The sequence below is a fragment of the Schistocerca nitens genome, chromosome 1, assembly GCF_023898315.1.
Source record: "Schistocerca nitens isolate TAMUIC-IGC-003100 chromosome 1, iqSchNite1.1, whole genome shotgun sequence".
Lineage (NCBI taxonomy): Eukaryota > Metazoa > Arthropoda > Insecta > Orthoptera > Acrididae > Schistocerca > Schistocerca nitens.
This window is the reverse complement of record NC_064614.1, coordinates 470,106,296-470,118,721: the sequence shown is the minus strand read 5'-3', so window position 1 is coordinate 470,118,721 and position 12,426 is coordinate 470,106,296. Positions and strand designations below refer to the sequence as shown.

The 12,426-nt window shown below is 39.3% G+C and overlaps 2 protein-coding genes across 3 annotated transcripts in view; both read left to right on the top strand.

The window, feature by feature from the left end:
- The window catches only part of LOC126251906 (protein SCAI), a 97,364-nt gene extending 86,602 nt beyond the window's left edge, over positions 1 to 10,762 (top strand). For both annotated transcript variants that reach the window (XM_049952644.1, XM_049952636.1), the window contains exon 15: positions 7,375 to 10,762. In XM_049952644.1, the coding sequence (XP_049808601.1) occupies positions 7,375 to 7,518 (144 nt within the window). In that variant the 3' untranslated portion in view covers positions 7,519 to 10,762. The remainder of the gene's footprint in view (positions 1 to 7,374) is intronic.
- A 390-nt stretch (positions 10,763 to 11,152) lies between these two features.
- The window catches only part of LOC126251881 (plectin), a 492,445-nt gene continuing 491,171 nt past the window's right edge, over positions 11,153 to 12,426 (top strand). The window contains exon 1 of the mRNA XM_049952605.1: positions 11,153 to 11,400. Within this exon, the coding sequence (XP_049808562.1) occupies positions 11,382 to 11,400 (19 nt within the window). The 5' untranslated portion in view covers positions 11,153 to 11,381. The remainder of the gene's footprint in view (positions 11,401 to 12,426) is intronic.

Genomic DNA, 12,426 nt, shown 5'->3' with positions numbered 1-12,426 from the left:
CCAGTACCTGCTTTTTATAGTTGGAATCCTGCTCGTAGTGAGTGAATTTCTCTTACAGGATTTTTGTATTTTGGTGGAGTATCAGTCATTACAGATTCTTATTTGGCAGTGTAGTGACACAGGTCGAAACTTTTGGGTCATTTGTTCCCTTCCTGGCTTTAACTAGGTAACCAGCCTCACTTTCCTTCCATGTCTTCTGAATCTGTTGGTAACATAGCTGTTCATCATGTCCAGGCACCATTTCAGTGTCATCAGTCCCAAGTTCTCAACTCTCATTTCAACACCAATGCTCTCTCAGGCATCATTTAGAGTGATCAGCTCAAGATCAATCATGGTGAATGCATCATTGGGAAAAAGATTTTCACTCTCCAGCTCCTGTGAAAAGTGTTTTTTGAGTCGTCCATTGTTTTTGCTATTAAGCAGCAGTTAGGAGCCACTTGGTGTGCAGGTGCTTCTGATACATTATCCTGGGACATGTGGAATCTCCACTGAAGTTCCTAAGGAACATCTATGCTACCTACTGTTGACTTTCATGTCAAGACTTTTCACCAGATTGTTCATTTTCATCTTTCAGTAATGATTTGCATCAGCTTGCCTCCTGCTATGTGGTCTTTTCTAGAAAGGATTGCTCTGGTAGAGAGCTTTGAACATATTATTTTAGAGGTCGCGCAACTGCAGCCAAAGTTGCATGTGATGAATAAAATCTTCCACACTGGCTGTTGAATTACTTTTTCTAAAATGTCGTGACAGGTTTCGCACCATTGGAGCACATCTTCACGTGACAGGTTTATTTATTATTTTCTTAAACAGTCATCATGCAGCAAATTAAATGCTTCGAGCCAAGCCCCCATCTTGTAAGTTTTAAAGCTAACATTTGTAGTCTTGAACCATATTAGGAAATACTCTGTCAAACCCTCTCTTGATATGCACCTTCATGAAATTTGATGAGGCCAATGAAGTTGTTGTGTCCTCATTCGAAGCATTTTCAGTTGGATTTACTGAAATTGAATCTCCTCTTAAACAATACCTACTCTGGTTTTGTTCCAAAGCTAAGAAAATGCTGTGTGTGTGTGTGTGTGTGTGTGTGTGTGTGTGTGTGTGTGTGTGTGTGTGTGTTTTGAGCTCACTCGCACAGTTCTCCCATTGTGCTGCCATCTCAGAAGAGACAACGAAAGTCAGTATTGTATCTTCACGTCCACCTACCACTGTTAGAGGAGAATCACACTTTGCTGTAGTGAATTAATTGTAGGTAATGTAACTGCCATCTGCGTCACTTCTGCTGTGCAGCGAGCTATGTTAATTTAAGTATTAACTGTATTTTTCTTACTTGTCACTTCTTCTTCCGTGTGTTTTTGCTTTTAGGAAACTTTAATTGTCGAGTGCTAGTAATAGTGTTCCATAGATTTCGTGTTTGTTTTGAATACAGTCAGAGAGAGTCCCTTTAGTAAACCATAGTGCCAGTAGTGCTAGTGTTTGTTTTCAATACAGTCCAGAGACAGGTAGTGCTATTTTCATTGTTTTCTACAAGAAGTGTCTAGTAACCACAGTTTAGTCAACTATCAGCCGCCTTTAGTGAATTAGCAGTCTAGTTAAAAGTTGATTGACTCTCTACAGTAAATTGATTTCGTAGGATGGATAGGATGTGTGACTCCTGTGTACGGACGTAGGAGAAGCTGGCCACTGTTCGCGAACAGCTGAACATGTTGATGGCTGCTGTCAGCCGTCTACAGGCTGCTGCCTCAGAGTGTAGCGGCAGTGGGGAGTCTGGTGCGTCGCATGGTACACCCCAGGTGTTACATGCTTCACCCACTGTCTCTGCTGTCGAGACATCTTCGCGGGTATCGGGCACGGTTGGGCCATCCTCTCCCCAAGGGGAGTGGCGGGTTCAGCGGCGTTCGCGGCACATGAGGCGGAGGGTCAATGTGGAAGCTGGCCGTATGGCATCGCCCGCTCTGCCTGTGAGTGGACATGGTGCCGCTCCTTCAGCAAGGTCCGAGCAGGCACACGGGAGGAGGGGTTTATTAGTTATTGGGACCTCCAACGTTAGGTGGGTGATGGAGCCCCTTAGGGAAATAGTGGAAAGGTCGGGGGAAAAGGCCAGTGTTCACTCTGTCTGCTTGCCGGGGGGGTCTCATTCGAGATGTGGAGGAGGCCCTGGCGACGGCGATAGAGAGCACTGGGTGCACCCGACTGCAAATTGTTGCTCATGTTGGCACCAATGACTCCTGCCGTCTGGGTTCAGAGGTCATCCTCAGTTCGACAGGCAGTCGGTGGAGTTGATGAAGGCGGAAAGCCTCGCTCGTGGGGTGGAATCTGAGCTAACTATTTGTAGTATCGTTCCCAGAACCGATCGCGGTCCTCTGGTTTGGAGCCGAGTAGAAGGCTTAAACCAGAGGCTCAGACGATTCTGCAGAGATCTGGGGTGCAAATTTCTCGACCTCCACTATCGGGTGGAGAAATGTAGGGTCCCCCGAATAGGTCAGGCGTGCACTACACGCAGGAAGTGGCTACAAGGGTAGCGGAGTACGTGTGGAGTGCACGTGTGGGTTTTTTAGGTTAGAGAATTCCCTCCCAAGGCCCGACAAGACGCCTCCTGAGATGCGGCAAGGTAGGAGTAGGCAAAATGCAACAGGGAATAACAATATTAATGTGGTAATAGTAAACTGCAGGAGCGTCTACAGAAAGGTCCCAGAACTTCTCATTAATAAACGGTCACAATGCCCACATAGTACTAGGGACAGAAAGTTGGCTGAAACCAGACGTAAGCAGTAATGAAATCCTAAACTCAGATCGGAATTGTATACCGCAGCGACAGGCTGGACAGTGAAGGGGGAGGCGTGTTTATAGCGATAAGAAGTGCAATAGTATCGAAGGAAATTGACGGAGATCTGAAATGTGAAATAATTTGGGTGAAGGTCACGGTTAAAGCAGGCTCAGACATGGGAATTGGATGTCTCTATAGGCCCCCTGGCTCAGCTGCTGTTGTGGCTGAGCACCTGAAGGATGATTTGGAAAATATTTCGAGTAGATTTCCCCACCATGTTATAGTTCTGGATGGAGATTTTAATTTGCCGGATATAGACTGGGAGACTCAAACGTTCATAACGGGTGGCAGGGACAAAGAATCCAGTGAAATTTTTTTAAGTGCTTTATCTGAAAACTACCTTGAGCAGTTACACAGAGAAACGACTCGTGGCGATAACATATTAGACCTTCTGGTGACAAACAGACCCGAACTATTTTAAACAGTTAACGCAGAACAGGGAATCAGCAATCATAAAGTGATTACTGCATTGATGATTTCAGCTGTAAATAGAAATATAAAAAAAGGTAGGAAGATTTTTCTGTTTAGCAAAAGTGACAAAAAGCAGATTTCAGAGTACCTGACGGCTCAACACAAAAGTTTTGTCTCAAGTACAGATAGTGTTGAGGATCAGTGGACAAAGTTCAAAACCATCGTACAATATGCGTTAGATGAGTATGTGCCAAGCAAGATGGTAAGAGATGGGAAAGAGCCACCATGGTACAAAAACCGAGTTAGAAAACTGCTGCGGAAGCAAAGGGAACTTCACAGCAAACATAAACATAGCCAAAGCCTTGCAGACAAACAAAAATTATGTGAAGTGAAATGTAGTGTGAGGAGGGCTATGCGAGAGGCGTTCAATGAATTTGAAAGTAAAGTTCTATGTACTGACTTGGCAGAAAATCCTAAGAAATTTTGGTCTTATGTCAGAGCGGTAGGTGGATCAAAACAAAATGTCCAGACACTCTGTGACCAAAATGGTACTGAAACAGAGAATGACAGACTAAAGGCCGAAATACTAAATGTCTTTTTCCAAAGCTGTTTCACAGAGGAAGACTGCACTGTAGTTCCTTCTCTAGGTTGTCGCACAGATGACAAAATGGTAGATATCGAAATAGACGACAGAGGGATAGAGAAACAATTAAAATCGCTCAAAAGAGGAAAGGCGCTGGACCTGATGGGATACCAGTTCAGTTTTACACAGAGCACGCAAAGGAACTTGCCCCCCTTCTTGCAGCAGTGTACCGTAGGTCTCTAGAAGAGCGTAGCATTCCAAAGGATTGGAAAAGGGCACAGGTCATCCCCGTTTTCAAGAAGGGACGTCGAACAGATGTACAGAACTATAACCTGTATATCTAACATCGATCAGTTGTAGAATTTTGGAACACGATTATGTTCGAGTATAATGACTTTTCTGGAGACTAGAAATCTACTCTGTAGGAATCAGCATGGGTTTCGAAAAAGACAGTCATGTGAAACCCAGCTCGCGCTATTTGTCCACGAGACTCAGAGGGCTATAGACATGGGTTCATAGGTAGATGCCGTGTTTCTTGATTTCCGCAAGGCGTTCGATACAGTTCCCGACAGTCGTTTAATGAACAAAGTAAGAGCATATGGACTATCAGAACAATTGTGTGATTGGATTTAAGAGTTCCTAGATAACAGAACGCAGCATGTCATTCTCAATGGAGAGAAGTCTTCCGAAGTAAGCGTGATTTCAGGTGTGCCGCAGGGGAGTGTCGTAGGACCGTTGCTATTCACAATATACATATATGACCTTGTGGATGACATTGGAAGTTCACTGAGGCTTTTTGTGGATGATGCTGTGGTATATCGAGAGGTTGTAACAATGGAAAATTGTACTGAAATGCAGGAGGATCTGCAGCGAATTGACGCATGGTGCAGGGAATGGCAATTGAATCTCAATGTAGACAAGTGTAACGTGCTGCGAATACATAGAGAGAAAGATCCCTTATCATTTAGCTACAATATAGCAGGTCAGCAACTGGAAGCAGTTAATGCCATAAATTATCTGGGAGTACGCATTAGAAGTGATTTAAAATGGAATGATCATATATAGTTGATCGTCGGTAAAGCAGATGCCAGACTGAGATTCATTGGAAGAATCCTAAGGAAATGCAATCCGGAAACAAAGGAAGTAGGTTACAGTACACTTGTTCGCCCACTGCTTGAATACTGCTCAGCAGTGTGGGATCCGTACCAGATAGGGTTGATAGAAGAGATAGGGAAGATCCAACGGAGAACAGTGCGCTTCGTTACAAGATCATTTAGTAATCGCGAAAGCGTTACGGAGATGATAGATAAACTCCAGTGGGAGACTCTGCAGGAGAGACGCTCAGTAGCTCGGAACGGGCTTTTGTTGATGTTTCGAGAACATACCTTCACCAAAGAGTCAAGCAGTATATTGCTCCCTCCTATGTATATATCGCGAAGAGACCATGATGATAAAATCAGAGAGATTAGAGCCCACACAGAGGCATACCGACAATCCTTCTTTCCACGAACAATACGAGACTGGAATAGAAGGGAGAACCGATAGAGGTACTCAAGGTACCCTCTGCCACACACCGTCAGGTGGCTTGCGGGGTATGGATGTAGATGTAGATGCAGATGTAGATGTAGATGTAGATGTAACTTTACCGTGCTTCAATACAGAGCCATGATTTCTGGTCACCTGGTAGCCCCATGTACACCTGGGCAATCATAATCTTCCAACACAAAGTTGATGTCACTATAGTTAAAATTGGAAGTTTTCTGGTAGATGTAATCCTTGTCTGGAGGCTTTGACACAAATGAGTGTTACTGTGGAACCCACATGGTAAGCACTACTATGTTGTGACTCCCTTTTAGTGAGACTAAGACGATGTTGAGAACAAGCATGGCAAGGATCACACTACCATCCAGGTTGTTTGGTTACTGGAAGTTAATTTCAGTGCCATTGATACTGACTGGTCCTGCCCATTGAAGTTCTAGTAAGGGTTTTCCTGCACCATAAGTATGTTGCCTGCATATTCTGCGCGCATTAGGTATTAAAATTCGTTATTGATGTATGATCTCGCAGAGTTGAGCGATATGATAATTAGCATTGAAAAAAATTAATTTTGTTATTTTGTGTTCCTGATTTGAACGTGCTCAGTAGTGTAAAAAGGAATAACCACTCATGTGAACTAGTGTTTCCAAGTGTATCTAATGGTGGGTGTTAGCAGTCTTCAGGCATTAACCAAATTTTCTGCCTTCAATGGCTTGTAACCAAAAGTAGTCAGGATGGAAAATTATGGTAACTAGTGACATAGTGATCATGGACCTGTATTATGACTTTAGGTCATTTGTTGGCAAATTTCATGAAGTCTCCTTTGCAACCCATGCTGAATGAAGTAGTGGAAAATAAAAGATAATTTGGGGACAACAGGAATTTTGAAACATAAGCAATCCATGGGAAGGATTATGAATAAATTTGAACAGCAGGAACAAAGAAAATTCTGCGAACACACACACACACACACACACACACACACACACACACACACACACACACACACTTATTATTTATCGATCATTTTCTTTCTCTGTCATTGCTATTGCTTGTTAATCGAATCTCTTCTCTCCTATGTCCCTCATTTGTCCTCATTTCTATTCACATTTAAGAGAATTCACGTTCTGGAGTTGTTCCTTCCTCAGTCTTATCTAACTGACCTGTACTCCATCTCTAGAGACATATGTGTGACCAGGATATTAAAACACTTATAAATTTTTGTATTTGTTTGATGATAATTCAGATATGAAGATGGTTTTCAGCTTGTTGTCACTCACTTAGCTTTACGTTTCAATTTTTGACTCTACTCTAATCTTTTTATTTAATGTATGTTTTTCACTGAGACCTAAAATTTATTAAGATACTTTTATTTACTTATTTTGCATTTCTCTCTCTCTCTCTCTCTCTCTCTCTCTCTCTCTCTCTCTCTCTCCCTCTCCCTCTCCCTCCCCTTCTCCCCCCCCCTCTCCCTCTCCCCCCCTCCCTCCACCCCCTACGTGTTTTTAATTTTGCCATTGAGTGATCATTTGTTTCTTTCCAGAACTGCTGTATAATTTTTAACAATGGGTGCTCTTTCTTGTTAGCTGTTCATTTCTGTTGCCACACATGTTTTTGTTCATTTCTATTCTCACACTGATTTTTATATAACTTTGTGAAACTATAACTAAAGAAGCATTCCATTCATCTGACTTGTTTGTTGACTGCTGGTCATTCCATCTGGACTTATAGCACCCCAGTGCTTTGAATATGTTTCCTTTACGTATTTGCCACCTATTAATACAAGTGACACACTGTGATTAACTGTTGTCCATATGCTGCTGTTATTTTACCAATATTTTGATGGCTTGTGGCAGATGTGTGTGTCCTCTTCTTCCATCACATAAAATCTGTGAAATAATGTGTTCCCCCAGCTGCCATTCCCTCTCCCCCCCCTCCCCCCCCCCCCCACACACACACACACAAAATCAAGAAATATGTCATTTTTAAAATTAAAAGTTTTATTTTCTTTTCTTCACAGGGGAGGCAGTTAAGGCCACGTAGCCAGCCACCTTTGCCTGATGGTGATTTACTTGATCACCCTGCATTACATCATCTAGTTTTGGACCTAGCATCTCATTTGGAAGTTCGATCACACTTCGTAGAAAGTGATGAAGTAGACTGATCGCCGGCCCCCATTGCTGTGACCCAAGATTCCAGCATTGTCACTGCTACAGCTGATAAAAGTGTCATCACAATCTTCATCTGCCACTATATCCTCATCAGCTAACGCCCATATTTTCACTCTGCCAATGATCAGTTGGTAAAGGGTGAATGGGAAATGTTAATTCAGTTCCAGAGAAATCATCCTTTTCATAGCTTTAAGAAAAAATAATATATAAAAGTTGACCTTGGTGATGAGTTTGTTGATATTTGTTAAAAGTAATCAAAAGTTACCGAGCTTTGCAAGTTGCATAGAGATATAGCTCTCGCTGGAGGACATCCACTGACTCACAGGAGTTGTACTAGACGCTTTGCTTTGAGGGCAAGTGGGCTCAGTCAAATAGGTTATCCCAATGAAGCACTGCCATAACTGGGAAGTTGGGATTTCCAAGAGGCTGTGAGACTAACTGAGCCCATGCACCACATGTATTGCAGTGATACTAGTCAAATTTACAAAATGCGTGGAAGGTGAGTATGATATTTGTGCCGAAAATCTGTATGTGAATTGTTTCTTATGTTGTATACATAGTCCAGTTCGATTTAGGGGTGTGTTGGTAGTTTGAGAGCAAGTGATTCACTATTAAATTGAGTTAAGCCTTTTTTAAGACTGAGGAATGTTTCACAAGGAGTGGATGTTAACGCTGTACAATATTATTTTGCTAAAGACGTTAATGTAAAATTGAGAACACTTATACAACTACATGTATATATTTTGTATTGTTAGAATAGTAACGTTTAACTTCTTCAGGAACTATCAAAGTTTTGAAGAACTGTTAAACAATTTCCAGCACACCCCAACATGTAAATACTGTATTTAAAGAGACAGTATTGTTGAGTTTTTGGGAACAAATTTTTGTGGCCCTCTGTGGCTTTTGTAACACTTATCTTCCACATTGGGCTGCTCATTCCTGCAGATATTGTTTTTGAATGAATATTTACTCTATCCTCAAAGATTTCTCTGGTTTTATAATTCAGGGATTAGTGTAAAAATGCAATAACCATTTCATACACATATGTAGATGATTTTATCTTAGTCTGTTCACCATCAGTAATTTACTTTCCTTTCTATGTTTTTATCATTGTAAAATTGTAATTCAATAAACTGTTGCTTTTCTGTGTTGGAGAAATAGAATTTAACTTTCTGTGAGCACTGTAATCCTGAGTCTGTTATATGATTATATTCTTCAGTTCTTTCATATTTTGTGTCATCTTTAGTTTTGACTGTGAATAAAATATACATTGAGGATCAGCTGGAGAAGCTGGCAGATAGAGAACTACACACAGTATGTTGCAGAAGCTAAATGTTAATTTGTTAGAGGTTGGTCTCATATCAGTTTCTGCTTAGACCAAAGTACCTATACAAATGCCTTGTGCATGTGCAATATTTTGGTATTCATACATGCTACATTCGTGAAGATAATTCTGTTACTGTTTCAAAGGGATTTAATTTTATAATCACCATTCAGTATTATCCTACATCTAGTACACACACACACACACACACACACACACACTGTATTTATAATGCCTAAAATGTGTAGTTATGAGGTTCAGCAGCATTTTGTTGCCCTTTTATTTTACATTATTATGTCTGCCACATCACTTTCAGATTAAATTTTCTTTTCTTTGTTTAGTAGTCACTTTATTTGGAGAAATCCAAATTTCTGTGTACTGTGCTATTTGGATCTGTAGTGATCAGTATGACAATTCAAAGAATCTTTTTAGGCTAGAAAAGTTTTCTCGTAAGATACCTAGCAGATCTATAAGAATTGCTTTGCATGTGATTCTGTTTTCAGTTTACCTCAGCTACTGTAGTTAAAAAGTTTGCACAAAAGAAATTTTCTCTCTCTTTCAGACATGACAAACATAATAGCAAATAAATCACAGTAGTAGTATTTTGTAGCGTAGGTGAAAAGGTTTGTACCATGAACACCACCAACATAACACCAGTTTTTATAATGAAGGCACTGGCCTTTTCCTCCTTCCATAATGTGCCTCCGTTATTTATGTACGTGCCGTCTAAATAAAAATATTGTGAAAGATGGGAAAGATTAGCATTCCCAGTAACTCTGTAGTGTTTTGAATACATAAGAGAAAAATTGTCAGATTGTTACATACTTCAGGAGATAAAATGCTTTTCAAATTGAAAATAACACACAATATAGATACAATTTCTATTAATATATACTGTAATACAGCTGCTATGTGCTGTTTGATCTTTCTTAATTAGATTTCAACATATCATTTTTTGTATCATAACTGACTGACACCATTATCTGCTGGAGGGGTTTCAATAATCATTGCAACATATTAAATCAAATATTTAGCAGATACATTTGAAAAATACACTCACTGTATAACAACAATAAATCATCCTTTATTAACAGTAATGTTCCTTGCAGTATATATTGCTGGAGGAAAATCTCGCTGAATGTAGATATAATGCACAACTTTGACTAATTGCGCAGTTAGATCCTAGAGATTCCACAGCACCAAATTTCAGTTAATTTACTGAATTCCTAGAAACTGAATTTATTAAAAGCAAGTAAAGATACAAGCATCTTGTTATTTTGGAGACTTATTTTTATAAGATGTAAAACCTAGACACGTCTTGTATCTAGGTAATATAATATTGTATGAATAAGTGACACTGTGGAAAAAAAAATACTTTACTGATATAACTGTTCAATATGTGATGATTTCCTGAATATCATCTAGTACTACTAACATGCATTGAAACTTGTTAATATCTCATATGTGGACCATGTGCCTTTTCAAAGTGCTTTTCCTCATAATTTGTAAGCTATTGTTTCTGGTGCTTTTTCATGCAAGGAGAAGTTCAGCTTAATGGTCCATTGTATGTTGCTGCAGCTTCTCTCCTGTCAGCGTGTGTCCTGCTTTTGACATTTTCCATTAAGAGAAAGTTGCCCTAAATAACGGGAATATATAAGAGATTCATTTATCTTTCTATACAATAGTACAAATGTCTGAAACTCTCCAAATAAAGTGACATACGTTACTTTTTGAAAATTGCATTCCTGAATGTAACACAAATCAAAAGGTTCTTTAAAAGTAGTAATATACTCTAAGCAGTAAAGTTTGTTTTATTGTAGTTACAAAATAGATATTTATTGTGTAATTATTTTGTCATGTCAGCGTGTTTATTTTGCCTTCCTTACAAATTGTAAACTGAAGTGTACAAATAATTGTTGTGCAAAAATAGTATGAAATATCTCCAAACAGAATAAATAACAATTTAACATGAAATTTGTTAGTATATGTATGCATATTTAGTAGCTAGTTTTCATCCATTATGTGTATGCATTTACTGGTGGTCTTAGCTTCACCACATTTTCAGTATTTTTTTTTTGGGAAGGTACTGTTTGTTATGCATTTCCTTGCAGCTGAAACGGTGCCAAAGAAGTGGGACCCATTGCTGTGTGTGTGTGTGTGTGTGTGTGTGTGTGTGTGTGTGTGTGTGTGTGTTTAAAATTAGGTCATTTCCTTGGCAGCTCTTCAGGTGGCTAGTCTGGTACAATAATAGTGCCATGTGCATCTGATGACTAAGTGTTTTTGGTGTTGTGATGCACAAAATACTGTACCACAGAACCTTAACTGATAATGGAAGCAAAATAGTGATTCAGCTCTGAAACTGTTTGATACAAATAGCTCAACATCTCATTAGTGTAGCTATGGGTTTAAAATAGTTGCACTTGAAACTGTTTAGTGGAGAGGTTAGTTAAACAGGTGATTTCCTGAAATAATCTGCATCAGCAAGTTAGCTATTCTGGAGAAGCACTCAGCACACGGTAGCAGACTTTGGTCATGGCAGTCAGTAGGCCAGGTGAGGTTAGCTACTGAAAGCCTTCTAACAACTGGTCTCACTGTTCACCGTCTCTTTATACATAGCAGTTTATTTTTAGTTATTCTTATTTGCCTCTCAGAAACACACAAATAGAATGAGGGTGGTTCAGGTCATTAACCCTATTGGGCAAGTGGACAGGTGTTACCGTTCTTTTTATTCATAATGTTGCATGTTTTATTCAGTAATAAAAGAAAATATATTTGAAAGATGTTTAACTGCTAGTTGGCTTGTATTGAGTCATATGTAAATGACTGATAATTCAGTGCTTTATATTTACTGGACTGAAACTGTATTGAATGGAACATTTTCTGAGGAACTTTCACTTTGTTCTGACTTTTTGCTGAGTCTTGTAGCTTGCGCAACTAGAAGCATTTTATCCATGGGGAAAACAAAATTGCTTAGGGTGTGTGTTTCTCTTCTTGTTAAACCTGTTTGTAGCAACAGATTCTACAGAATATAACTTCTTATTTTGTGAACATTGTGTAATGTAAGTAACATAGAGATATTCTGGAGTAAAACACAGTATAAATGACATTGATGGTGATTCAGATTTGACCTGTGGAAATTCATTGAAATGTGTTTCATTGTTTTAATTGTTACTGGTTATTTGTCGACAATTATTTATTTCTGTGTTTTTCTTTGTCCTTCCAAAATGTTTGCAATTAACATTTATTTGTTTATGTAGGAAGAACAGTAGTGTGTGGAAGTAACATGTGATGTTGAGAATCTCAGCTGATTTTGAAATGTTTTTACAACAGGAGAGAGCTTATAATAGAACTTAATGCAAAACTGAACAGTAGACATGATGCTGATAGGTGCCTAAAATTTCATTTATTTGTTTTGATAACAAGTTGTTATAAATACACATTCACTGTATTACACTATTTCATGGCACTTTGTAGGAAAAATATTTGATGAGGGGAGGGTGTTATTTACATCATGGCATAAATTGCTTCTCTTAAAGTATTTTAAGTGGAAAGGAAATGTAGCAACTCATCAATAAAT